Source organism: Coregonus clupeaformis, chromosome 23 (assembly GCF_020615455.1).
Source record: "Coregonus clupeaformis isolate EN_2021a chromosome 23, ASM2061545v1, whole genome shotgun sequence".
Classification (NCBI taxonomy): domain Eukaryota; kingdom Metazoa; phylum Chordata; class Actinopteri; order Salmoniformes; family Salmonidae; genus Coregonus; species Coregonus clupeaformis.
Window position 1 is genome coordinate 33,170,798 of NC_059214.1, and position 27,750 is coordinate 33,198,547.

General features: G+C 44.1%; 2 protein-coding genes across 2 annotated transcripts; both read left to right on the forward strand.

Annotated features, from left to right (window-relative positions):
* gpr156 (G protein-coupled receptor 156) lies at window positions 1-27,750 on the forward strand. Its single transcript, XM_041844847.1, has 9 exons — window positions 1-188; window positions 10,100-10,252; window positions 21,916-22,043; window positions 22,226-22,361; window positions 22,615-22,725; window positions 22,922-23,143; window positions 23,278-23,514; window positions 25,475-25,633; window positions 25,978-27,750. The coding sequence occupies exons 2-9, from the start codon at window positions 10,109-10,111 to the stop codon at window positions 27,502-27,504; spliced, it is 2,664 nt and encodes an 887-aa protein (XP_041700781.1). The 5' UTR covers window positions 1-188; window positions 10,100-10,108; the 3' UTR covers window positions 27,505-27,750.
* Window positions 10,581-12,903, forward strand: LOC121537085 (E3 ubiquitin/ISG15 ligase TRIM25). Its single transcript, XM_041844848.2, has 2 exons — window positions 10,581-10,816; window positions 11,079-12,903. Exon 2 carries the CDS (start codon window positions 11,081-11,083, stop codon window positions 11,870-11,872), a length of 792 nt encoding a protein of 263 aa, XP_041700782.2. The 5' UTR covers window positions 10,581-10,816; window positions 11,079-11,080; the 3' UTR covers window positions 11,873-12,903.

Sequence of the window (27,750 nt, forward strand, 5' to 3'; positions counted from 1 at the left end):
AAGAAGTCTTCGGGTTGGATTCTTGTGAGGGTTTCCCTATGGGTCGCAGTGGAGGTGGAGCTAAATTTAACGGGACAGTTTGTTTTACTTCGTGAGACGCCAGCGATGGAGAGAGGACAGCGGCGAGGCGCCGGGACACTCCACGCACCATACTGACATTATTACTGCGAATTTAGCTACTCCGTCAGGTTCGTCTGCTTACCTTATCTTTCTGTTTAGTCGCTTCTCTCTGTTAATACGGTTGATCCGGTATTATCGAGAGGAGGAATCATATAGCCCATAACACCTAAATTAGTTGCTAATCTCTGGGATTGTGCTATTGCAAAAATACCCACCCTATTATTTTTTTTTTTAATCGTATAAGGTTTGAAGATGTGCGTTAGAATCACAGCTTTTGAAATGGAATATGATTTTAAATTAGATTTTCATGATAACCTAGATGATAAACCAGTGCATGAAAGTATGCCATTCATTGAGTTGGTGGTAGGCTTTTGAGAGTGAAAATTAGGACTTAAACCCTGCATGTTGTCAAGCTCTATTAGTTTTTTTTTATTAAAGGCCCAGTGCAGTCAAAAACGTGATTCCCTGTGTTTTATATGTATTTCCACACTATTTGGTTGGAATAATACTGTGAAATTGTGAAAATGACAATAATGCCTTTTTAGTGTAACATGCTGATCAAACTGGCCGCGTTGCATGTGCGAGTGTTGCGAAATAAATGTACACATACATGTTATTCAATAATTTCATCCAAACTGCTCTGTGTAGCCAGGCTCTAAAATAGAACTTGGTTCTATTTTAGATGCTTGACCCGCTGCAAGTCCCGTCCTCCCATCTACTCATTGATTTTGACGAGCATATACCCAAGTGGTTGATTGAAAGATGTGAAAGCCGAACGAGGTCCACGCTCCAGTCCAGTTGGTGGCAGTAATGCACCTTAAAGTTGGTTGCCAACCACCATATAAAATCCACAGAAGAAGAAGAAGAAGAAAGATGAATGAGGAGAGATTCATCAAAGAAAACGAACTATAAAATAACTAGCTTCCCCCTTTTTATCTGTGGATTAGTTGCCGGAGTAGATAACATGATTTTGTATGACTCCGAATTTCAGGTAAAATAACAACCCAATGTTTATTTCCGAGGACAAATTAGCAAGCAACAGCAAGCTAGCTAAATGTCCATGAATGTTTCGACCCGTCCACAAATGAATATAGTTGTTTCACAGTTGGTTTTGGTATTTTAACCTGCGTGTCATGAACGCATCTGGTGGGGATAGACAAAATCAACATGCGCTCAATGGCAGACGCATGCGCGGAGCCGGTTTGATCAGCATGTAAGAGCTGTTTGAAAAGACTGCCTGAAATTTCAGCCTGTTTTGGTGGGATGGAATTTTGGCCTGCCTGGTGACATCACCAGGCGGTAAATTAGTTAATAGACCAATAAGAAAGAGAGTTCCAAACCTCTCTGCCAATAACAGTTATTTTTCATTTTCCCCCTCCCCACTCAGACCACTCCCAGACAGTTCTAGCAAAAATTTGGCTTGAGAAAATGCTCTTTGCTAAGAAGCTATTTTTGTTTCTTTTTGACCATTTTAATTGAAAACAATCACAGTAAGGTACTTAATTGTAACCCAGAAATGATTTGATATTGAGATAAAAACGGCTGCATTGAACCTTTAATTGTTTTTAGTTGAGATTTTAATATTTTTCACTCATTTATTTTCTTAGATATTTTTTGTCATAGGATTGTAAGACAAAGCAGTCTGTTTGAAAATATGCTTATTTTCACTCGTAATGCAGTGGCTGTACAGTAAACACATTCTGGTATTTATTTAAAGTGTATGAGTATGGGAGACCGGGATGAATGTAACAGAACAGCTGTAACACTTTCAATATCTCCAAGCAGAGACAAGCTAGACTCACTCTGCACAAGCTATGATCTAAGCCCACATAATGTAAAGAAGGAATGTGCTAAACCAAAGTAGGACAATTTTATTGGCAAAAATTTGTTTTCGAAGAGGGAAAGTAGAAAACCTAAACAAAAATCTAATCTATAAGTTTTCTCCCCGTCGGCTTGAAGCAAGGGCAAGCTATGCCAATAACTGCATTCTTACACTTGATCATCTTTATAATAAATTGCTAAATGGATTACAGCGTGAGGTGGAACGTTTCAATATTGCCCCTGCAGAACACTGGCCGCGCTTTGTCCAGCCGTGCTAACCGCATGCAGTTCACCCATTGCTCCCCGCGCCACCCGTCTAATCTTAAATGGAGAGAGGGGATTGGGCCAGGCAAACTGACAGGGACAATGAATGTACTAAACATAATTTCTCTATTGAAAGGGTGGACAATAGTAGAAACATAGCCACCTATCACTGACAGGCCTACTGGCCATTGATCTCTGACTGAATATGATAGCACATAATCTCTCAGGTGAACATAATGGATGGAGCCGAGTGAGGTGACTAGTGAAAGTTGTCACGAGGCTAACTATAAGCTCTTACAGTAAAGTTGTATTCTCCGCCCGAGGCCAGGGAAAATGTAGAGACAGAGACACACCTTATAACCATCATGTAGTGCACTGTCAAAACATGTCCGTCACCTTGCAGCCGGGGCTGGAATCGGGTTTCATGTGCGGTGTTCACGCTGACCTCCGTGGCTAGGTGTTAACTGACTTTTGTTGATCTCTGCGAGGTGGCACTCTTTTCAACGTGGTTGAAACTGATGGAGAGGATTTTGAAAAAGCGGTGGAAAAGCCTCTCTGGCCCGGTTGTGCGTGCAGGAAAGCCTAAAGCTGTGATCTAAACTGGGAAAATTACGAAAGGATACGAGGAAGGAAACTACAGGCATTTCCCAGACCCCCAGAAAAGAAGAAGTCATTGTTCATTGGAAAAGACAACTACAACTCATGTCATCCTAATAGGCCTAATTACAACTTAATTAAATAGCAATTACTGAAGGAAAGATACCATATGCTGTCTGATATAAGGCATGGATGTTTGTAAGCCTACAGGCTTTATTGGCATGATAGTAACTTGTGTCTTTTAACTGGTAGTTGCTCAGGGCTGTTGGCCAGAGAGGAAGCATGTACATTGTGATCATCCTTGTTTTACTCGATAACTTATTTACCCACTGAGATTGAAAAACAATCCTGGCCCTAGACCTGTGACTAAAGGTCCAATGCAACCGCTTTAAAAAAATCTCAATATCAAATCATTTCTGGGTAACAATTAAGTACCTTACTGTGATTGTTTACAATTAAAATGGTCAAAAATAAACAAAAATAGCAATTTCTCAAACAATAATTTTGCTAGGACTGTCTGGGAGTGGTCTGTGTGTGTGTGTGTGTGGGGGGGACGACGACGACCGAAAACTAGCTGTTATTGGCAGAGAGGTTAGGAACTTTCTTTCGTATTGGTCTAGTAACCCCTACACTCGTGGGAATTGGCCTATATGGCTAGGGATAAATAGAAATGTTTCTTACAGAAGAAATATGGAAAGCATATGCATAACCATGGAAGCATTTAAAGGGAACAGTTTGGAGATTATGGGAAAAATTTAACTAAAGGTGAGAACACAACAGTTCACCTGACACAAGACTTCATCCAAACGTTACACTGTTGATTTTATGTGCATTTTACATTTACTGTACTTTTCGCCACATTTGTTGATAACGTAATCTGAAAATACTCTGGATACATTCAGTAACATGATAAGAATATTATAGAAAAATGTGGGGTAGGCGCGTTCTAAAGTTCTAAACCCAACAATGTAGTAATCAATAACAATGTAATACAAAAAATAACAAGGTAAAACAAAAACACACAATAAATAAAGTAAGAAATAAGAACACAGGATCAGTCACTTCCTGTACCATATTTACAATGTGCAGGGATACTGGAGTGATAGAGGTAGATACAGTGGGGAAAAAAAGTATTTAGTCAGCCACCAATTGTGCAAGTTCTCCCACTTAAAAAGATGAGAGAGGCCTGTAATTTTCATCATAGGTACACGTCAACTATGACAGACAAAATGAGAATTTTTTTTCCAGGAAATCACATCGTAGGATTTTTAATGAATTTATTTGCAAATTATGGTGGAAAATAAGTATTTGGTCAATAACAAAAGTTTCTCAATACTTTGTTATATACCCTTTGTTGGCAATGACACAGGTCAAACGTTTTCTGTAAGTCTTCACAAGGTTTTCACACACTGTTGCTGGTATTGTGGCCCATTCCTCCATGCAGATCTCCTCTAGAGCAGTGATGTTTTGGGGCTGTCGCTGGCCAACACAGACTTTCAACTCCCTCCAAAGATTTTCTATGGGGTTGAGATCTGGAGACTGGCTAGGCCACTCCAGGACCTTGAAATGCTTCTTACGAGGCCACTCCTTCGTTGCCCGGGCGGTGTGTTTGGGATCATTGTAATGCTGAAAGACCCAGCCACGTTTCATCTTCAATGCACTTGCTGATGGAAGGAGGTTTTCACTCAAAATCTCACGATACATGGCCCCATTCATTCTTTCCTTTACACGGATCAGTCGTCCTGGTCCCTTTGCAGAAAAACAGCCCCAAAGCATGATGTTTCCACCCTCATGCTTCACAGTAGGTATGGTGTTCTTTGGATGCAACTCAGCATTCTTTGTCCTCCAAACACGACGAGTTGAGTTTTTACCAAAAAGTTCTATTTTGGTTTCATCTGACATCTGACATTCTCCCAATCCTCTTCTGGATCATCCAAATGCACTCTAGCAAACTTCAGACAGGCCTGGACATGTACTGGCTTAAGCAGGGGGACACGTCTAGCACTGCAGGATTTGAGTCCCTGGCGGCGTAGTGTGTTACTGATGGTAGGCTTTGTTACTTTGGTCCCAGCTCTCTGCAGGTCATTCACTAGGTCCCCCCGTGTGGTTCTGGGATTTTTGCTCACCGTTCTTGTGATCATTTTGACCCCACGGGGTGAGATCTTGCGTGGAGCCCCAGATCGAGGGAGATTATCAGTGGTCTTGTATGTCTTCCATTTCCTAATAATTGCTCCCACAGTTGATTTCTTCAAACCAAGCTGCTTACCTATTGCAGATTCAGTCTTCCCAGCCTGGTGCAGGTCTACAATTTAGTTTCTGGTGTCCTTTGACAGCTCTTTGGTCTTGGCCATAGTGGAGTTTGGAGTGTGACTGTTTGAGGTTGTGGACAGGTGTCTTTTATACTGATAACAAGTTCAAACAGGTGCCATTAATACAGGTAACGAGTGGAGGACAGAGGAGCCTCTTAAAGAAGAAGTTACAGGTCTGTGAGAGCCAGAAATCTTGCTTGTTTGTAGGTGACCAAATACTTATTTTCCACCATAATTTGCAAATAAATTCATTAAAAATCCTACAATGTGATTTTCTGGATTTCTTTCTCTCTAAATTTGTCTGTCATAGTTGACGTGTACCTATGATGAAAATTACAGGCCTCTCTCATCTTTTTAAGTGGGAGAACTTGCACAATTGGTGGCTGACTAAATACTTTTTTCCCCCACTGTATGTATAGGTGTAAGGTGACTAGGCATCAAGATATATGATACAGAGTAGCAGCAGTGTATATGATGATTGTATGTGAGTGGGAGTGCATGTGTGTAGAGTCAGTATTAATGTATGTGCATATTATGTGTGTGAGCAAATTATGGAGTGAGTGTTTGAGGGTCAGTGTGCTTGAGTGTGTACGGCCCTGTGTGTGTGCATAAAGACATTGCAAAAATGTATTACAAGGGTAAACTCAGATAGTCTGTGTAGCCATTTTGTTAGCTATTTAGCAGTCTTACGGCTTGGGGATAGAAGCTGTTCAAGAGCCTGTTGGTGTCAGACTTGATGCACCGATACCGCTTGCCATGCGGAAGGAGAGAGAACAGTCTATGGCTTGGGTGGATGGAGTCTTTAACAATTTCCCAGGCCTTCCTTTCACACCTCCTGATATACTGGGCTGTCCGCACCACCCTCTGTAGCGCCATGCGATCGAGCAGTGATGCAGCCAGTCAAGATCCTCTCAATGGTTCAGCTGTAGAACATTTTGAGGATTTGAGAACCCATGTCAAATCTTTTCAACCTCCTAAGGGGGAAGAGGCACTGTTGCACCTTCTTCACGACTGTGCACGTGTGTGTGGACCATTTTTAAATCCTTTGTGATTTGGACACCGAGGAACTTGAAGCTCTCGACCTGCTCCACTGCAGCCCCCTTGATATGGATGGGGGCGTGCTCGCCCCCCGTTTCCTGTAGTCCACGAACAGCTCCTTGGTCTTACTGACGTTGATGGAGAGGTTGTTGTTCCGGCACCACACTGCCAGGCCACTGACCTCCTCCCTGTAGGCTGTCTGATAGTCACCGGTGATCAGGCCTACCACCGTCGTGTTGTCAGCGAACTTGATGATGGTGTTGGAGTTGTGCATTGCCACGCAGTCGTAGGTGAACAGGGAGTACAGGAGGGGACTAAGCACACCAGTTCTCTACGTTGGTGGCGGCCCTCACACCCGGCACGATGTTGTTATTGTCTAAGCGTGCATAAAATGCATTGAGTTTCATCTGGTAGAGAGGCATTGTTGGGCAGATCACGTCTGGGTCTTCCTTTGTAATCCGTAATGGACTGTAGCCCCTGCCACATGCGGCGGGCATATGATATGGAAATGTGAAGTGCACATTTGGACTCACAGGTGTTTGGCTTGCTTGAATGAGATCAAAGCAGTATTTATTATAATCCTCAACATCTCATCTTTCAAAATACATCGAGTGCTCGTAATTTACAGCATTTCCCTCACTCAGACAACAAACATTTTGTAAAAGTTGCCCAATTAGTGGGAGTGATGGGGACAACTTCTTGTCATGTGCGATGCTCAAGTTCAGAACTGCTGTCAGTCAAAACCCATACAAAGCTGTGTAGCGCAGAACCTGAGGTCTGATGTCATGTATAGCATGTTACCGTACAGCCACTGCATTACGAGTGTAAATAGCTATCTAATTTACAGCTGAAAACTCAATTCCACCTAAACAGGCAGAAATGTCATGCATCTTTTCAAACAGCTTTTAAACTAAGAGGAAATTATCATAATTTTCACAATTTCACAGTATTATTCCAACCTCATAATGTGGAAATATACACTCAGTGGCCAGTTACACCATTATTAGTTACACCATCCCGTTCATGAAAATGGTTAGCTCCTACAGACAGTGAGTCACGTGGCCGTGGCTTGCTTTATTAAGCAGCAGACAGGCATCAAGGCATTCAGTTACTGTTCGATTCAACGTTAGAATGGGCAAAACGAGGGACTTATGCGGCTTTGAGCTTGGTATGATCGTCGGTGCCAGGTGCGCCGGTTCTATTATCTCAGAAACGGCCGGCCTCCAGGGCTTTTTTTTCTTCTAGGATTTACCGAAATTGGTGCCACAAACAAAACACATCCAGTCAGCGGCAGTCCTATGGGTGAAAACAACTCATTGAAGAGAGAGGTCGAAGGAGAATGGCAAGAATCGTGCAAATTAAGAGCCGGCCACAAACAGGCATATAACGGCACAGTACAACAGTGGTGTGCAGAACGGCATCTCGGAAAGCACAATTCATCAGTCCTTGTCACAGATGGACTATTGCAGCAGACAACCACACTGGGTTCCACTCCTATCAGCTAAAAACAAGAAGAAGTGACTCCAGTGGGCACGCGATCACCAACACTGGACAATTGAGGAGTGGAAAAACATTGCCTGGTCCGATAAATCCCGGTTCCTGTTGCGTCATGCTGATGGCAGTCAGGATTTGGCGTAAGCAGCATGAGTCCATGGCCCCATCCTGCCTGGTGTCAAAATCACAGGCTGGTGGCGATGGTGTAATGGTGTGGGGAATGTTTTCCTGGCACACACTAGGTCCCTTGATACCAATTGAGCACCGTTTGAATGCCACAGTGTATCTGAACATTGTTGCTGAGCAGGTGCATCCCTTCAAGTCTACAAGGGGATCTGACCGGGTAGTAGATGGGTGGACCTAAAAAACTGCACTAGACCTGTGATTAAACAATCTAAGTCACACAGTATAGTGAGAGAAGCCTACCCTGTCATCAGCCTGCGACTCTATCGATACTCAGAGACAGTCACAGCCCTGTCATCAGCCTGCGACTCTATCGATACTCAGAGACAGTCACAGCCCTGGGGATGTCTTAGTCAGCCCACAGACAGTGACACATAAAGTATACACACACACTTGTCAATAAGGACACACATAAACACGTTAATCTAGACCCAGGTACAGACACAGACACACACACACACTCACACACAAACGCATATATGCACATACACACAAATATCAACTATAGACAGACATATAGATGTACACAAACGACACGTAGCCAATGAGTCAGTGTGGTTGTTAAAGGGGTACTGTTGAAGACAGATCTAAACATTGTATGATGTCATGTTCAATTGTACATAATTATATTAGCGACATGTCAGTGCAACCCAGGTGTAACCTCATAAAAATGCCTAAAATAATAATATGGTTATTCTAGCTGATGCATGTTCTGGTTTATATATGTATTTGTTGTTTATTTGACAGGGACCAGACCACTCACTTATATGCAGAACCACTGTCTTGCGTTGTAAGTTACCTGTCAAGCTCATTAACATCTGTGGTGTCCGGGCAGGTCACATAGAACATTATGATATTACAGTGAAACTAGTGCACAATAAATAGACTCTCACAGACATCTAAATGCTTCTCTCTGAAGTGTGGTCATGTATTGTGTTGTTCAGCTCTGTGCTGTTTTGTGTAGACTGAGGACAAGCAGAAGCATGCAATCTTCCTCTCAAATTGGCCATATCCTGTGCTCTTAGTCAGGTTTGGTCAGACCTCGCTGTGGCCTTCTAAGCGTTGCCTTTCCCAGTAGCTTTCCTGAAGTTTCTGTGGGAATTTTCTGTGTCCAATCTACCCTTATTCACAAAGCTGGAATAGCTGTGTAATTTGTCTGTCACATTAATTTAACATTTACATTTGAGTAATTTAGCAGACGCTCTTATCCAGAGTGACTTACAGGAGCAATTAGGGTTAAGTGCCTTGCACAAGGGGCACAGACAGATTTTTTCACCTAGTTGGCTCAGGGATTCAACCAGAGACCTTTTGGTTACCGTCCCAATGCTCTTAACCACTATGCTACCTGCTGCACACTCATACCTGCCTACCTACCGCACACTCCTATATGAATCTAATGTTTCTATGTTCACTGTCAGTGTGTTTCCCCTTAGACTACACTACACTTCCCATGAGTAGTGTGACCGGCCGCTGCTAAAACCATTCCTGCCCTGTTCAGTGGGGTGGGGACCTTTGTAATGGCTCCACCCTGTGGTGAGCATTGAGCAGCTGTATTCTGTGCTGGGGGAATGGGAGAGACTTGGCTCCAGCCTGTGGTGAGCATTGAGCAGCTTTATTCTGTGCTGAGGGAATGGGAGAGACTTGGCTCCACCCGGTGGTGAGCATTGAGCAGCTGTATTCTGTGCTGAGGGAATGGGAGAGACTTGGCTCCAGCCTGTGGTGAGCATTGAGCAGCTGTATTCTGTACTGAGGGAATGGGAGAGACTTGGCTCCAGCCTGTGGTGAGCATTGAGCAGCTGTATTCTGTGCTGAGGGAATGGGAGAGACTTGGCTCCAGCCTGTGGTGAGCATTGAGCAGCTGTATTCTGTGCTGAGGGAATGGGAGAGACTTGGCTCCAGCCTGTGGTGAGCATTGAGCAGCTGTATTCTGTGCTGAGGGAATGGGAGAGACTTGGCTCCAGCCTGTGGTGAGCATTGAGCAGCTGTATTCTGTGCTGAGGGAATGGGAGAGACTTGGCTATAGGTTTCTATCTAGCATTACTTCTGCACTCCTGTGTATTATAAAACAATGTGATGTTGCGTCCCCAATTCAATATTTCTACCCTGGTGGGAGAATGGGAAGAGAGAAAAGGAGTTTGCGTGTTATTATACACATTTAAGCGTGGTATTAAAGATATGTCTGTATCTCTCTCCTCTCTGTTTATGTGTAAGTGTCTGTACGTAGTATTGTAGTGTGTTGAAATAGTTAATGACAGATATATGTTGTTCCTCAGGATGTGTGTATGAGGGCTGACAGACTGGGTCCAGCCATGGAGTCAGAGCGGAACTGCAGCTCTTACTGTGACTCCAGACTCTGCCTCATCCACCCTGGAGTCAATACAAAGAAGGGCCTGGAGATACTGCAGAGACTATGTACCCTCAGCACGGTAAACACACACACACACACATGCACACACACAAACAGTTGCTTTTGTATTGACCTCTGTGCCCATTGCCCAAAGTGTCAGCCCACTGGGCACACAGTGGTTGAATCAACGTTGTTACCACGTCATTTCAATAAAATTACGTTGCACCAACGTGGATAGTCATCCATGCCCAGTGGGAGGGTCAGGTTTAAGGTTGGTGTTACACCCTTCTAAATGATCTCTATTCAATTTAATGAGCTAAACTAATAACATATAATGTGAACATTGTGATATTTTTATGGTATAATTGTATTATAACAGTGAAAAAAAGTATGTAGTGAGTTCACCAATATAAAAATGTATCTGCTCCTTTAAGAGATGTAAACGGGAGCTCAATGACTTGCAATGTGGTGTCAGGAGGAGCCTGGTGCTGAAATGAAAGTAAACAGCAGAGCTGAATGTTGAGGACCCGAACACACTTTCTCCTTATACATTTCATTGAGCACTTGCACTAAGTCTCCTGCACTCAGAGTCCTCGGGATTCAAGAGAAAAGAAAGATCAGTCAACAACACGCATCGTCTCAGGTAAGAACCAACTGGGCACAGACTTCAATTCAACGTCCAACCTAACCAGGGTGTGCCCAGTGAGAGGAGAGAGAGCAAATATTCCAATTATTCTTATGTATCATAGCTTCTCTTCTTTGCACTGTGTTTAAAATTCCTGCTTTATTGTTTATTTAATAAATCAAATAAAAGAATAGAGAAGGAAATACATAAGCGTACTTATTTAGTAAATGCTAAAATGACACAGATTATAAAGTTGATTTCACTTTCGGTTTGTTCGCAGGCATGGCGTCATTTAGCACTGTGCTGTCTGAAGATCAATTCCTTTGCTCTGTCTGTCTGGATGTTTTCAAGAAACCAGTCACAATCCCATGCGGTCACAACTTCTGCATGGCTTGTATCAACGAATACTGGAGAACCAATGTCATGTGCCAGTGTCCACTGTGTAAGCACAAATTCCCCAAAAGACCTGAGCTAAAGGTTAATACTTTCATTTCTGATATGGTTGCTCAGTTCTGGGGTTCAGCTCAAGGGAATGACACCAACTCCTTGGAGCAGGCGGCAGCCAAACCTGGAGCTGGAGAAGTGAACTGCGACTTCTGCATTGGAGGGAATGCCAAGGCCATTAAGTCTTGTCCAGATTGTCAGGCTTCTTACTGTGAGACTCACCTGGAGCCTCATAAGAAAGTCACAGCTTTAAAGAAACACAACCTAATCAACCCTGTGGGGAATCTTGAAGAACGATTGTGTAAGAGGCATGATAGACCTCTGGAGCAGTTTTGTAAGACTGACCAGACATATGTGTGTCAGTTCTGCACAGAGACTGACCACAATGCCCACAACATCGTCTCTCTAGTGTACGAAAGCAGGGACATTAAAGCTCAGCTGGAAAATATGGACGTTGAAGTGAAGCAAATGATTCAGGGTCGACTGCAGAAAGTTAAGGAGATTAAAGGCACAGTACAGTCCAACAAAAGAAATGCAGAGAAAGAGATAAAGGAAAGCTTGCAGGTCTTTACAGAATTGATGCGCTCCATTAAGAGTAGCCAGACTGTGCTTATTGAGGTGATTCACTGAGCTAAAGCAGAGACACTCTAAGCTAGAGCAGCTCTCACACACCAGAGACTATTTGCACCTCCTCCAGAGCTTCCCATCCCTGTGCAACGCTCTACCCACCAAGGACTGGTCGGAGATCAGGATTCAGAGTGTCGAGTATATCGGGACGGTGAGGAACGCTGCGAGGAGAGCTGGCTCTCAGTTTGAAGAGACACTGAACAAGGAAGTGAAGAGGTTGTGTGATGCTGAGCTGAAAATGATACAACAGTGGTCAGTAGATGTAACTCTGGACCTTGATACTGCCCACCACAATCTCCTCCTCTCTGAAGATACGAAACAAGCAAGACATGCCGGTAGAAGACAAAACCTCCCCGGCAACCCAGAAAGGTTCTCCTACATTTCCAGCGTCCTGGGAAAGGAGGGCTTCTCCTCAGGGAGATTCTACTACGAGGTGCAGGTGAAGGGAAATACTCTCTGGAGTGTTGGAGTGGCCAGAGAGACCATCAACAGAAAGGTTATTGCAGCAAAGCCTGAGAATGGACTCTGGACTGTCCAGCTGGGGAAAGGGAATGTCTACCAGGCCTGCACCACAGACCCTACCCCCCTCTCCCTGAGTAACAAGCCCCAGACGATAGGTGTCTATGTGGACTATGAAGAGGGTGAGGTCTCCTTGTACGATGCTCATACCAGGTCTCATATCTACTTGTTTACTGGTTGTACCTTCACTGACAAACTTTACCCATACTTCAACCTTGGGGTTTGTGGCATTGATAAAATGTCAGCACCATTGATCATCTCTTCTGTGAGCCAATCTGATTGAGATATCACTCATGTGTCATTGACATTCTAAAGAACAGGACATTCCATACATTGATTAATATTCAATCACTAGAGAGGTATAAATTGTATCTTTTTTTTGTTGTTGAGGGGGTTACAGGTATAATATTTAAAATCATATTCTCAATTCATTATTTCACACCCCCAACCTCTCATTACATTTACATTTTAGTCATTTAGCAGACGCTCTTATCCAGAGCAACTTACAGTTAGTGAGTGCATACATTATTTTTAAATTTTTCATACTGGCCCCCCGTGGGAATCGAACCCACAACCCTGGCGTTGCAAACGCCATGCTCTACCAACTGAGCTACATCCCTGCCGGCCATTCCCTCCCCTACCCTGGACGACGCTGGGCCAATTGTGCGCCGCCCCATGGGTCTCCCGGTAGCGGCCGGCTACGACAGAGCCTGGATTCGAACCAGGATCTCTAGTGGCACAGCTAGCACTGCGATGCAGTGCCTTGGACCACTGCGCCACTCATCCCATTTCCCCAACCCCACCCAGCCAACATGTATCCATCCAATCCTGGTTTGATGTACTGCCAAATCCTCTAAACCGACGTTGGAGGAAGCTTATGGTAGAGAAATGAACATTAAATTATCTGGCAACAGCTCTGGTGGACATTCCTGCAGTCAGCACGCCAATTGCACGCTCCCTCAAAACTTGAGACATCTGTGGCATTGTGTTGTGTGACAAAACTGCACATTTTAGAGTGGCCTTTTATTTTACCCAGCACAAGGTGCACCTGTGTAATGATCATACTGTTTAATGAGCTTCTTAATATGCCACACCTGTCAGGTGGATGGATTATCTTGGCAAAGGAGAAATGCTCACTAACAGGGATGTAAGCTAATTTGTGCACACAATTTGAGAGAAATAAGCTTTTTGTGCATATGGAAAATGTCTGGAATCTTTTATTTCAGCTCATGGAACATGGGACCAACAATTCACATTATTATGCGTTAAGTGTAGATATATAGATTGTATCTTGCTAAGAATCACATTTGCTGGAGTGTATTGTGATGTCTTTTACGATTGTATGATGACATACTGAAAATGTAGCTCCTTACTAATCCTGCCCCAATATATGCATATATATCTGAAAAAGAGTGTGTGAAAATATTACATTTAATCATCTTTGCATTAAAATGATCTGAAATGGGCACACTGCTTTTCGATATCTTTGTTATTTGGTCAAATCCTCAGTAAATCTTCTGTGGCTACAACAAAAACAGCTTTATGAACTCCTACATAATATGAACAGAAAGTGTGGAGGTATTGGATAAATGGCAACCATAAAGATACATGGTTCAGCTGACAGAGCCATGTTAAGGATTAATTCATCCATGTACTGTACCTTTGAGAGCAGCTGCAGTACAGCTTAGCAGTAAGGGACAGGGACAAGCCATGATAATGTCACTCTAAAGTGAGACTGGAGAACTTTATGCTTAGACATAGCTACATTTCCTCACATATCTCTCTAGAAGAGTAAAAGAGTACAAAATGTACTGACTTTGACACGGCTACTCTTCTGAACACACACACAGAGGTGAGTGGAAGTTTGTAAAAACGGCTAGCTGGAGCTCATCTGAGCGGTCGGCTGTGAATGCCCTCACCCGCTACTACTTATTGCTGATTGTTAAGATACTGACTCGCTACAGGCTGTCCGTCAAGAACAAGGCAGATGTGTCTATATATAGAGTTTTATTGGCTCTTGTTCACCACCACACATTAGCACACACAAACACATAGAAGTGATGTTTGTGCTATATACGTAGGAATGGACTTTTAGTGGACGCATGCACAATCTTCCTAGTAAACACATTGATAACTTAGTCGGCAGCCAAACGTACGTCTTCTTCTTCTATGATATAATGGTGGTCCGCAAACCATCATTAAAGGAGTCTAAATGTCTAAATCCTCCTACCTAACTCAGTACTTCTGAGAAAATCAAAAAGAGCCCTGCTAACTTCTAATAGACCCTCCCCCATCCCCAAAATCCCTTCCAACCCCCCCAACCCGTCCAACCTCAATGACCGTACGCTTCAATCTTTACCTCTCTTCAACATACTTACAACAATATAACAACACATGCGCCACCATTTCATCGACCATACACTCCAGACACAAACCATTCACATGCTTGCCAATCAGATGTAATGACGAGTTCAATGTACAATGTCCTAAGCGCAATCGAGCAAACACCACCTCTTCCTTCCTAATCTGACCATTGAATCTTGATCCACCGACCTTTCTTTTGAGGGCATATAAATACCGGCCCTTGGGAACTTGCGTCTTCATCTGCCGACAGTGATAGCCATTCTGACCTGGAGTGGGAGGGGTCAAAGTCAAAATGTGCATTCGGGCACTCTGATTGGTGGAAACCAGGAGGCTGTGATAGACAGCTGAGAAGGGGAGAACTCACCCTAACGGAACTGTGGGGAAAGACACGTTCAAAGGCATGGCCTTTTTTACAGGTTATTTCATTTGTGCTGCATTGCGTCTGTTGTATGTTATGTTTAGGGCCTTGTGTCTTGCACAATCATGTGACATGCCTGGTTTTTAACCTATATTCAAAGCTTTTTCATCAAACTGTCCCCATTTCTTTTTATATCAGATGATCCAGCACCATCCTCAGAGAATTGCTTTAATTTTTTGTGTAATTCTCATTTATGGATAAGGCTTTTAAATGCAAGATATAATCTTCCTATTTCACGTGATTGCTCAGAACACAGGGCCTTAGTTATGTTGTGTTGTTTATTCAAGTTTCAACACCTGTCATAGCCCAGTTATAAATATCATGAAGGGCATACAGTGGGGGAAAAAAGTATTTAGTCAGCCACCAATTGTGCAAGTTCTCCCACTTAAAAAGATGAGAGAGGCCTGTAATTTTCATCATAGGTACACGTCAACTATGACAGACAAATTGAGAATTTTTTTCTCCAGAAAATCACATTGTACGATTTTTAATGAATTTATTTGCAAATTATGGTGGAAAATAAGTATTTGGTCACCTACAAACAAGCAAGATTTCTGGCTCTCACAGACCTGTAACTTCTTCTTTAAGAGGCTCCTCTGTCCTCCACTCGTTACCTGTATTAATGGCACCTGTTTGAACTTGTTATCAGTATAAAAGACACCTGTCCACAACCTCAAACAGTCACACTCCAAACTCCACTATGGCCAAGACCAAAGAGCTGTCAAAGGACACCAGAAACAAAATTGTAGACCTGCACCAGGCTAGCCCCAAAGCCACTGCCCCAAAACCACTGCTCTAGAGGAGATCTGCATGGAGGAATGGGCCAAAATACCAGCAACAGTGTGTGAAAACCTTGTGAAGACTTACAGAAAACGTTTGACCTGTGTCATTGCCAACAAAGGGTATATAACAAAGTATTGAGAAACTTTTGTTATTGACGAAATACTTATTTTCCACCATAATTTGCAAATAAATTCATAAAAAATCCTACATTGTGATTTTCTGGATTTTTTTTTCTCATTTTGTCTGTCATAGTTGACGTGTACCTATGATGAAAATTACAGGCCTCTCTCATCTTTTTAAGTGGGAGAACTTGCACAATTGGTGGCTGACTAAATACTTTTTTCCCCCACTGTAAATACACTTAAATTGTGTTTTTGTATTACATTACACTTCACTGTGTTATGCTGTAGTCTTGATTTAGAGACAGATTGAACAAGTGGGAACGTCCTCACAGTGCCCTTTCTTGTTTTAATCTCTTAATAAACATTTGTTCCTAAACACCATATTTCTGAAAAAAGTATAAAACCATAATGATACGTTAGTACTACTGTTTACATGTATTGCGAAAGCTAGTTGGGCATAACTGCATAATGTGGTTGTCTACTACTGTACACTAGAGAAGAAATTCCAGTAAAAAAATTCCAGTGTCAAGAGCCAACAGATTTCATAAAGTCCCATGTGGTTTATTTTTGGATCTCTTCCCAGACCCAGACATGACTTCCACCAGCAGCCTGCTGTCTCAGGAACAGTTCCTGTGCCCCATCTGTCTAGACGTGTTCACCAGCCCAACCCCATGTGGACACAACAAGGACTGCATACATGGGTACTGGCATACCACCAGCCCGTGTCAGTGTCCCAAATCTGAGATGGCCGATCAGTTCAGGAGGTCAGTTGAAATGAGTGCTACTGCTACTATTACCCAGGACCAACCACTGGACCAAGCCCAACCTCAAGCTGCCCAACGTGGAGAGGTACCCTGTGACATCTGCTCTGGGAGGAAAGTCAAGGCCTTGAAGTCCTGCCTGGAGTGTTGGGCCTCTTACTGTGAGATTCACTTGGAGCCTCACCACGTACTGGCCATCTTCAAGAAACACAATCTGATCAAGCCTGTGATGAAAATGGAGGACGGCGTGTGTAAGAGGCACCAGAAGCTTCTTGAGCTGTTTTGTAGAAGTAACCAGACGTACGTGTGTCAGGTCTGCACTGAGAAAAGACTCAAGAAACACAACATTGTCCCTTTGGAGTAAGAAAACAGAGAGAGGATGGCTCATCTGGGGAATATGGAAGATGTAATGCAGCAGATGATTCAGGGTCGACTGCAGAAAGTGAAGGACATCAAAGACACAGTACAATCAGGCAGAATAAATGCAGAGAGAGAGATTAGGGAGAGCTTGTAGGTCTTTACTGCTCTGGTGCGCTCCATTCAGAGAAGCCAGGCTGAGCTCATTGAGGTGATTGGGGAGAAGCAGAAAGCAGCAGAGAGGCGGGCTGAAGGAGAGACACTGAGCTGGAGCAGCTCTCACACACTAAGGACAACCTTCACATCATCCATAGCTTCCCATCCCTGTGCACCCCTCCTCCCACCAGGAACTGGTCTGAGATCAGTGTTCAAAGTGTTGTGTATGTAAGAACAGTGAGGAGAGCTGTGAGTAGAGCTGGGTCCCAGTTTGAGAAGTCAGTGAAGAATGAAGTGAAAAGATTATGTGACACAGAATTTACAAGAATTCAGCAGTGTGCCGTGGATGTGACCCTTGACCCTGATACAGCTCCCCCTAAACTCATCCTCTCTGACAACGGTAAACAAGTGGCACACGGCAACACAGTGCTGAACCTCCCTGACAACCCCGAGAGGTTTTACCCTTGTGTCAGTGTCCTGAGGAAGGAGGGCTTCTCCTCAGGGAGGTTGTACTACAAGGTGCAGGTGAAGGGGAAGACCGAGTGGGACATAGGAGTAGGGAGAGAGTCTGTCAACAAGAAACGAGGGAATACCCTATACCAGGGTTCTTCAATTCCGGTCCTGTAGGGCCGAAACACTTCTGTTTTTTATTTCTACCTGGTAGTTAATTGCACTCACCTGGTGTCCCAGGTCTGAATTAGCCCCTGATTAGAAGGAGAGGGTGAAAAACAGAGGTGTCTCGGCCCTCCAGGACCGGAATTGAAGAACCCTGCCCTAAACCCTAAACCCTGAGCGTGGCTACTGGACAGTAGGCCTGAGTACTGGGCTCTGACGACCCCCCCTGTCCCCCTGCCACTGGTCGAGAAGCCGCAGAGGGTGGGGGTGTATGTGGACTGGGAAGCGGGGCATGTGTCATTTTATGATGTGGAATCCAAGTCTCATATCTACTCATTCACAGTTACATCTTCGCAGAGGGACTCTGTCCATACTTCAACCCCTGAAAGAATAATGGTGCGGTCAACTCTCCCGTCAGTGACCTCACCTTAACATTTCACCTCTTTTTAGAAGAGGACACTGAGGCCTATTCTCATTTTGTTTGCTCAACTCCTACATCCTCTCTCCTCTGTCCTCTCTGGCCTCTTTTGAAAAATGTCAAAGGTAATCAAGGAGAGGCGGCGAGGAGAGGGAAAGTGGACTAAAATGCGCTTGCATGAAATCGCGCGTCATCAGGCAAATTATGTTCACAGGGTAGAATCCCAAAATAAATGCATGAAGTGATAAAAACAAATGTAGCTGGTTCTGCAAGACATTTAATAGATAAAAGGAAAAGTAGGATATTATTTTTAAATGTTTGCATGCTTTTCTCCTTTGAGGAAACAATAGCTGGTTCAAATGGGGAGTGGCTGATTTCAAAACTCTTCAGCAAAGGACTCTGGTAGCATACTCTTGTGCTTCCTCGCCAATCAAATCAAATCAAATTGTATTTGTCACATACACGTGTTTAGCAGATGTTATAGCGGGTGTAGCGAAATGCTTGTGCTTCTAGCTCCGACAGTGCAATAATATCTAACAAGTAATATCTAACAATTTCACAACATATACCCAATACACACAAAACTAGTAAGGAATGGGATTTAAGAATATATACATATATGGACAAGCAATGACAGAGCAGCATGGACTAAGATACAGTAGAATATTATAGAATAGAATGCAGTATACAGTGGGGGAAAAAAGTATTTAGTCAGCCACCAATTGTGCAAGTTCTCCCACTTGAAAAGATGAGAGAGGCCTGTAATTTTCATCGTAGGTACACGTCAACTATGACAGACAAATTGATAAAAAAAAATCCAGAAAATCACATTGTAGGATTTTTAATGAATTTATTTGCAAATTATGGTGGAAAATAAGTATTTGGTCACCTACAAACAAGCAAGATTTCTGGCTCTCACAGACCTGTAACTTCTTCTTTAAGAGGCTCCTCTGTCCTCCACTCGTTACCTGTATTAATGGCACCTGTTTGAACTTGTTATCAGTATAAAAGACACCTGTCCACAACCTCAAACAGTCACACTCCAAACTCCACTATGGCCAAGACCAAAGAGCTGTCAAAGGACACCAGAAACAAAATTGTAGACCTGCACCAGGCTGGGAAGACTGAATCTGCAATAGGTAAGCAGCTTGGTTTGAGGAAATCAACTGTGGGAGCAATTATTAGTAAATGGAAGACATACAAGACCACTGATAATCTCCCTCGATCTGGGGCCCCACGCAAGATCTCACCCCGTGGGGTCAAAATGATCACAAGAACGGTGAGCAGAAATCCCAGAACCACACGGGGGGACCTAGTGAATGACCTGCAGAGAGCTGGGACCAAAGTAACAAAGCCTACCATCAGTAACACACTACGCCGCCAGGGACTCAAATCCTGCAGTGCCAGACGTGTCCCCCTGCTTAAGCCAGTACATGTCCAGGCCCGTCTGAAGTTTGCTAGAGTGCATTTGGATGATCCAGAAGAGGATTGGGAGAATGTCATATGGTCAGATGAAACCAAAATAGAACTTTTTGGTAAAAACTCAACTCGTCTTGTTTGGAGGACAAATAATGCTGAGTTGCATCCAAAGAACACCATACCTACTGTGAAGCATGGGGGTGGAAACATCATGCTTTGGGGCTGTTTTACTGCAAAGGGACCAGGACGACTGATCCGTGTAAAGGAAAGAATGAATGGGGCCATGTATCGTGAGATTTTGAGTGAAAACCTCCTTCCATCAGCAAGGGCATTGAAAATGAAACGTGGCTGGGTCTTTCAGCATGACAATGATCCCAAACACACCGCCCGGGCAACGAAGGAGTGGCTTCGTAAGAAGCATTTCAAGGTCCTGGAGTGGCCTAGCCAGTCTCCAGATCTCAACCCCATAGAAAATCTTTGGAGGGAGTTGAAAGTCTGTGTTGCCCAGCGACAGCCCCAAAACATCACTGCTCTAGAGGAGATCTGCATGGAGGAATGGGCCAAAATACCAGCAACAGTGTGTGAAAACCTTGTGAAGACTTACAGAAAACGTTTGACCTGTGTCATTGCCAACAAAGGGTATATAACAAAGTATTGAGAAACTTTTGTTATTGACCAAATACTTATTTTCCACCATAATTTGCAAATAAATTCATTGAAAATCCTACAATGTGATTTTCTGGAGAAAAAAAATCTCATTTTGTCTGTCATAGTTGACGTGTACCTATGATGAAAATTACAGGCCTCTCTCATCTTTTTAAGTGGGAGAACTTGCACAATTGGTGGCTGACTAAATACTTTTTTTCCCCACTGTACATATGAGATGAGTAGTGCAAGATATGTAAACATTATTAAAGTGACTAGTGTTCCATTTCTTAAAGGAGGGGAGGACCGTCTTTCGTTTGCCTACTAACAAATTGACAATCTCCTCGTCCAATCAACCACTTATCGGTTTCCGGGTCACGGAGGAAAGAGGACGGAGGAGAGAGGCAGTGGTGTAAAGTACTTAAGTAAAAAATACTTGAAAGTACTACTTAAGTCGTTTTTTGGGGTATCTGTACTTTACTTTAATATTAATATTTTTGACAACTTTTACTTTTATTTCACTACATTCCTAAAGAAAATGATGTACTTTTTACTCCATACATTTCCCCTGACACCCAAAAGTACTAATTACATTTTGAATGCTTAGCAGGACAATAAAATGGTCTAATTCACACAATTATCAAAATAACATCCCTGGTCATCCCTACAGCCTCTTATCTGGTGGATTCACTAAACACATGCTTCATTTGTCAATTATGTCTGAGTGTTGGAGCGTGCCCCTGGCTATCCATAAATAAAATAAAAACAAGAAAATGATGCCGTCTGGTTCGCTCAATATAAGGACTTTGAAATTATTTATACTTTTACTTTTAATTTTGATACTTAAGTATATTTGATCAATTACATTTACTGTTGATACTTAAGTATATTTAAAACCAAATACTTTTAGACTTTTACTCAAGTAGTAGTTTACTGGGTGACTTTCACTTTTACAGTCATTTTCTATTAAGGTATCTTTACTTTTACTGAACTATGACAATTGGGTACTTTTTCCACCCCTGGAGAGAGGACAGAGGAGGGAGGGTGGAGGATGGACTTTTGTTCAAATGAGAAAAGGCCTGAGTGTTGTGTCAGTTTTATTTGTTATAGAAGCTTTTGCAATAAGATATATTTTCTCGATCTTATGTATTGTGTAGTTGATTTAATCAAGATATATTGAATATGAATAAAGGTTCATAAAGGTAGTCTGTTTTCTGTGCATTGGGCTTGCAAATTTCTGTTCAATAAAATTTTTAGGTGATCAAAATAAACACTTAACAGAACATGTTGAAGGTTTTGGGCATACTCCAATCATTCCAGAAAGTAAATGATAGCAGCAAAAATACATACAATAATTTTAACACATTAAAAACATACACAAACACACACATACCTAAAGTTTAGGTAATTACTCATGTTTCTTATTCATGAAGAACTCCTAATTGAAATGGGATTGATATCTACTGTAGATGGGAGTGGAGCTGCAGAGGCGGTCTCTCTCCCCTGTGCTCTGTGCAGTGGTCTGGACCATGCTCTCCTGTGGCATCTTGCTGGCATTCTGCTTCCTGCTCTTCACCCTGCGCTTCAAGAACAACAGGTACACACACACACACACACACACGCACGCACACACACACACACACACACACACACACACACACAGACAGACACACACATACACACGTTTAAAAGCATATGCACATGCTCAAATCGATACACAGGCGTGAACAGTCTTACCTTTATTTTGTTGATCTGTGTGTGTGTTTCTCTCTGTCTCAGGATAGTGAAGATGTCCAGTCCTAACCTCAATGTGCTGACTCTGTGTGGAAGTATCCTCACCTACAGCAGTGGCTTCCTTTTTGCTTTTGAGGAACGCACCCACCTACAAGGGGGAGGAGCGAGAACAATACTACAGGTAAGACAGTCACTGCCCAGCTACACTCTTCCTCTCTGCTCCTCTCAAAACAACATGCTCTGTGTAGCAGGTAGAACGTCACATTGACGTGACGCTGATGGCAAAGCAACACAACGCTTATAGTGGAGCTGAAGTGTCACACAGACACACACACACACACTCCAACACAGACACACACACACACAGACATACACATTGTTCTGATGATGCCATGCTGTGTGATATTATGGAGTGTTACTGTGGTGTATCCTAGGCCAGGATCTGGACTTTGTGTATTGGCAGCACTCTGGTCTTTGGGCCCATCCTGGGGAAAACATGGCGGCTCTACAGAGTATTCACCCAACGCATGCCTGACAAGAGAGTGGTAAGCAGGCTCCTCCTCTCACTCTGTCTCTCTGGTCGAAGTCAGTGTTGTGGTGTTGTATCTCATGTCACACCTCCTTTGTGCATGTGTTATTTAAATAAAAAAAATTTGGGGGGGTAAAGGCTTGTAATAAAGGATCTGTGTGTCGTAGAGTGTATGTGTTGCACAGTGTATTACTGAACTCTGTGTGTTTCAGATCATCAGAGACATCCAGTTGATGGGCTTGGTATCTCTGTTGATTCTGGTGGACCTGCTGGTTCTCACCGCCTGGAGTCTAACCGACCCGGTCAAATGTGCACGGTCCATTGGGGCTGTGGTCAAGGTGGTGGAGAGGGACGTGTCCTACTCTCTGTCTCAGCTGGAGTCCTGTTCCTCTCTCTACTCAGACCTGTGGGTTATCCTCCTCGCTCTGATGAAGGTAAAACATACAACTGGGAGAAATACTCAGATAAACATAAGAGAGCAAATAGTAGCTGTTTCCTCTGAGTTTGTGTTGGTTTGTCATAGTAAACATGTCATGAACGTTATGTGGTTGTGTTGCGGTCTCTCCAGGGTAGCATGCTCCTGTATGGGACCTACCTGGCCGGTCTGACCAGCAACGTCAGCCTGCCTCCGGTCAACCAGTCCCCCACTATCATGACCGCGGTCAGCCTGGTCACCCTGTCCACGGCGGTGGTGGTCCCGGTGGCGCGGTTCCTGCAGGCCTGGCCTAATGTGGTCTATAGTGTGGTGGCTGGAGCCATCTTCATCTGTACCCTTGCCACCAACTGTATGCTGTTTTTACCTCAGGTGAGAGAGACAGTTAACGCACATCACTAGGGGTGTGCCGAGTACACTGACAAAACGAGGATTGTAACGATATGGAGAATATTCCGAATACGATTAGTATTTTTTGTAATTATCCGTGATCGGAAAAAAGTAATTTTCAGCTGCCAGCACGCATTTCTCTTTCGCTCAAACAGTGTGAAGTGCTGTGTTCTCTAAACAACTATTGGCTAGCTTTTCTGTCTGTAAAGATCAGGCGGGGTATCGGTTGAGCCTGCTGCAACGATTGGATTAGAACAAGCTGTATAACAAGCCCATACTTTCTTGCTATTATTATTTATTTTGCCCAGGCATGTTTACAGAGCGACAGATCATTAGAAAATTAAATGACAAATGTTGATTGTTTATTTCTAGTGTGCAAATGTTGTGGCATAAGTGTCGGGAGAGAAGTTTTGCTCCTTTCGAAAGTGAAACAATATATGGGGCAAGCGAATTAGCCTACCTTCATCTAAATCTGTCTGGAATAAATGCAGGCAGTAGTAGCCAGCCATGCATTAGGCAATGTTTGTGCCTATTCTGTTGATAATTGAATAGGACTAAGTAAGTAAATCATGTGCATTTTCATCTGTCGGGGTCGTATAACAATGTGTGTGAATGAGTGAAGGAACATAACAATGTGCTCTGAGATGCACTCTGAGTGATAGCACAGTAATGCACACTTGAGGTATAGGCTTTACTGGCATTTAAACAACTAGCTCCCACAGTCTCACTTCAAAATGAGACATTTATCCATGTTTCTCAAACGTCAAATTTCGAAATGTTCAACGTTAAGTTTAGGCATTAACTCCAAATGTTTAAAGATAGGGTTACGTTTAGGCATTAACTCCGAAATCAAATCAAATAAAATTAAATTGTAGTTGCCACATGCGCCGAATACAACAGGTGTAGATCTTACCATGAAAATGCTTACTTACAAGCCCTTAACGAACAATACAGTTCAAGAAATAGAGTTAAGAAAATATTTACTAAATAAACTAACGTAAAAAAGAAAATAGAAAGTAACAAAATAAAATCACAACAATGAGGCAATATACAGGGCGTGCCGGTACAGAGTCACCTTAAGGTTAGGCATTAACTCTGAATGGTTAAGGTAAGGGTTAAGGTTCAGGATAGGCAAAAACAAAACGTTCGATTGGAATCAGAGACAGATGCTTACACCCATCCACCATCCCTATTTGAGGGTAACAGCGCTCACTGTTGCCCCTAGTGGCCGGTTTCAACGTTATCTCCCGACATCCTCAGACATGACTGGACGTAGAATACTGACTTGTATCATGGGTGACCTGGCTGCATTTAAAGTGCACTTCCGGGTTTTCCGATCACGAGTAAATCCGATTACGAGTATCAAGGGTGATAAAACAGATACTATTACGAATACGAGTATGACGAGGTCGACGTGCCCCTACACATCACAGACAGACACAGACAGAAACCCCCAATTCGAGTGGCTACGTGAGTGTTTCCCATACCTCACCATAGTGTGTTTGTGTCCCTCTGTGTGTGTGTGTGTCCCTCTGTGTGTGTGTGTGTGTGTGTGTGTGTGTGTCCCTCTGTGTGTGTGTGTGTGTGTGTGTGTGTGTGTGTGTGTCCCTCTGTGTGTGTGTTTGTGTCTGTGTGTCTCTTTATGTGTTAACAAGGGAGTGTGACTCATACAAAAACACATATGCTCTCCATGAGTCAACACGCTGCATCCTCCCCCAACAAGATGACTCCCCATAAGTAGCTGGTGGTGAGCTGATGCTATGGTACAGGAATGCATCCTGGACGGAAAGGAAGGAAGTACTTTAACAATGAGCAACACACTCCCAGACACACACACACACCTGGAGATTCCAAGGGTGTGGCACACTTGTCTGACAGTTATTCGACTAGCCATCATAATCCCCCCCCTTCCTCTCTCACTCTCTCCCCTCCCTCTTCCCAGTTGACCCAGTGGCGTCGGTTTGAGGAGGAGCACAACAACCCTAGTCAAATGGCGAAGTACTTCAGCAGCCCCAGAAAGAGTGTCCACTCTGTCTACAGCCAGGATGAGATCTACTATCTACTGGGAGAGAACAACTCTATGAAGAGGCTCCTCAATGAGGTAGTCTCAGTATGTAGGCGATGTAGTATTTTAACCCTCACTTGCCCTCTAATGGTTATAAAGGGTAGTGAAGCTCCCCCTTACTTACTAAAAAGGTCCCTACATGGTCCTGTATTCAACATAATCTCTGTGACCCCTCAACACTAGAATACATACCTACCTAAACTAATTTACTTTGTATTCTGAATACTCTTCTATTCATCACTAACTAACTTCACATATAACCTTTAACCCTAACCCATCTTTAGGTTAACCTTTAACCTGACTCTTTAGGTCCCAGATTGTTGTTGATTATGTTTTTTGTATTGAAGGGGATTTTAAAGCTTGTTGTTGTCATTTTGCAGAAGAATGCTGTGATTGACAGTCTGCAGGAGCAGGTGAACAATGCCAAAGACAAGCTACTGCGCCTCATGTCCAGTAGCCACCCCAACGAGGACCAGGAAATGGACTCTTCCATCACCAACCTCCACTCCTCATCCACCCAGACCACAGTTGTGCAGTCCGACTGCCTTCCAACTCCCCTACCACAGAGGGACATAGCAGAACCTCCCCTCTCCTCTCCTCCCTTTCCTCTACCTCCTCTGTTTGCTCTTCCCACTACTTCTGCTGTCTGTACACCTCCTTCTGAATCTCCCTCTGCTCCTCTCTCTACTCCTCCCCCTCCTGCCCTCTCTCTTCCCCCAGGGGATGGTGCGAGAGTTAAACAGTGGAGTGTAGAATTTGGTCAAGACATCCAGGGTGCAGGGATGGAGAATGAGACAGGGTGGTGTAAGGTTGAGGGGACTGGGTCCCAGCAGCAGTGTGGAGGGGAGAGATTTAACCTCCCAGGCTCCCCTAAGCCCTCTGTTTTCTCCAGGACAGGAGTCAGGACACCTGGGAAGAGGGCAGGGACACAAACGACACCCTCCTGTCAGTCAAACTATGTCACTTCCTCTTCCCATCTCTTTCCGGTGGGTTTGGGCCCTGCTCTTTCGGAACCCTTGGGTTGCCATGGCCACCCCGTGTTGCCATGGGAGACAAGCGTCAGGCCGGCAGGGTTTGTGAGCAGTGAGCATCTGCAGGAGATCCTCCAGGAACTGAGTGTGGACGCTGTCATGGAAACGGCCCTCCGCTCACCCAATCACAGCAGGGTGATCAGGAGACCCACTCTGCCGTCCTCGATCGACCCCTCGGTCCTCTCTCCCCTCTCCCTCCGTACCTCTCGCACCCCTCGCTCCCCTCATCCCCCTCTCCTCTTCCGCTATCCCAGTATCTCCCCCTACGTGATGAGGAAACGCAGACCTCCATTCCATCAACCCAGAGGGGGGCCTCCGCCCTGTTACTACCCAGGGTCAGAGCCTCCTGTCTGGGGAAGGAGGAGGGACGCTGGACCCTCACAACCAGACAAGCACCCCTCAAAAAGACAACCCCAGCTCGAGCCTGTCGGCACAGAGACCAGTCCCCTCTGCCCTGAAGACAGTGATGCAGATGAACGGGAAGAGGCAGGGCATAGAGTAACAAACAGGTGCGGGAGGCGTGGCTCAAGGTGGGAGCACCAGCTACCACCCCCTCGAAAATGCTCCATCACCCCCTTCTCAGGACACACCCACACAGGCCCTTCAAATGGTGAGGGGGGCGGCAAGGGAGGGCTAGACCGAGACCGTGGCAGGGACTCGTATGGTTACTGGGACTCAGACTCCAGCATCTCGGCTGACTACTGCTACCACCACCGACCTTACTGCGACGCCTGCCTGCCACACGGCTCCTACCCCTCCAGCGACAGCTCCTCCTCAGACTCCTCGGACAGCGAGTACGGCGGCTTCGCCAGCCTCTGCCGCTCCACGCACCCTGTGGTCAACTTCAAGGAAGACCTCAATCCCACCTTCATATGAGCCTGTCTGGAACCTAGATTGAACGGGTGCTGCGGAAGAATCATTCAAGTCAAATTGTGTTGTAATTTACTTTCAATGGCCAGTTCACGGCAGAACAATTGCGTTTCCACACTGTTGTAACACCATTGAGAAGTAGTAAATTGAGCGTGAACTGATGTAAATGCTTGCCTTGTAGGCCTACCCATCCAACATGGCTAATTAAAATAAAATACATTTTAATTTGTCACATGCGCCAAATACAGCCGG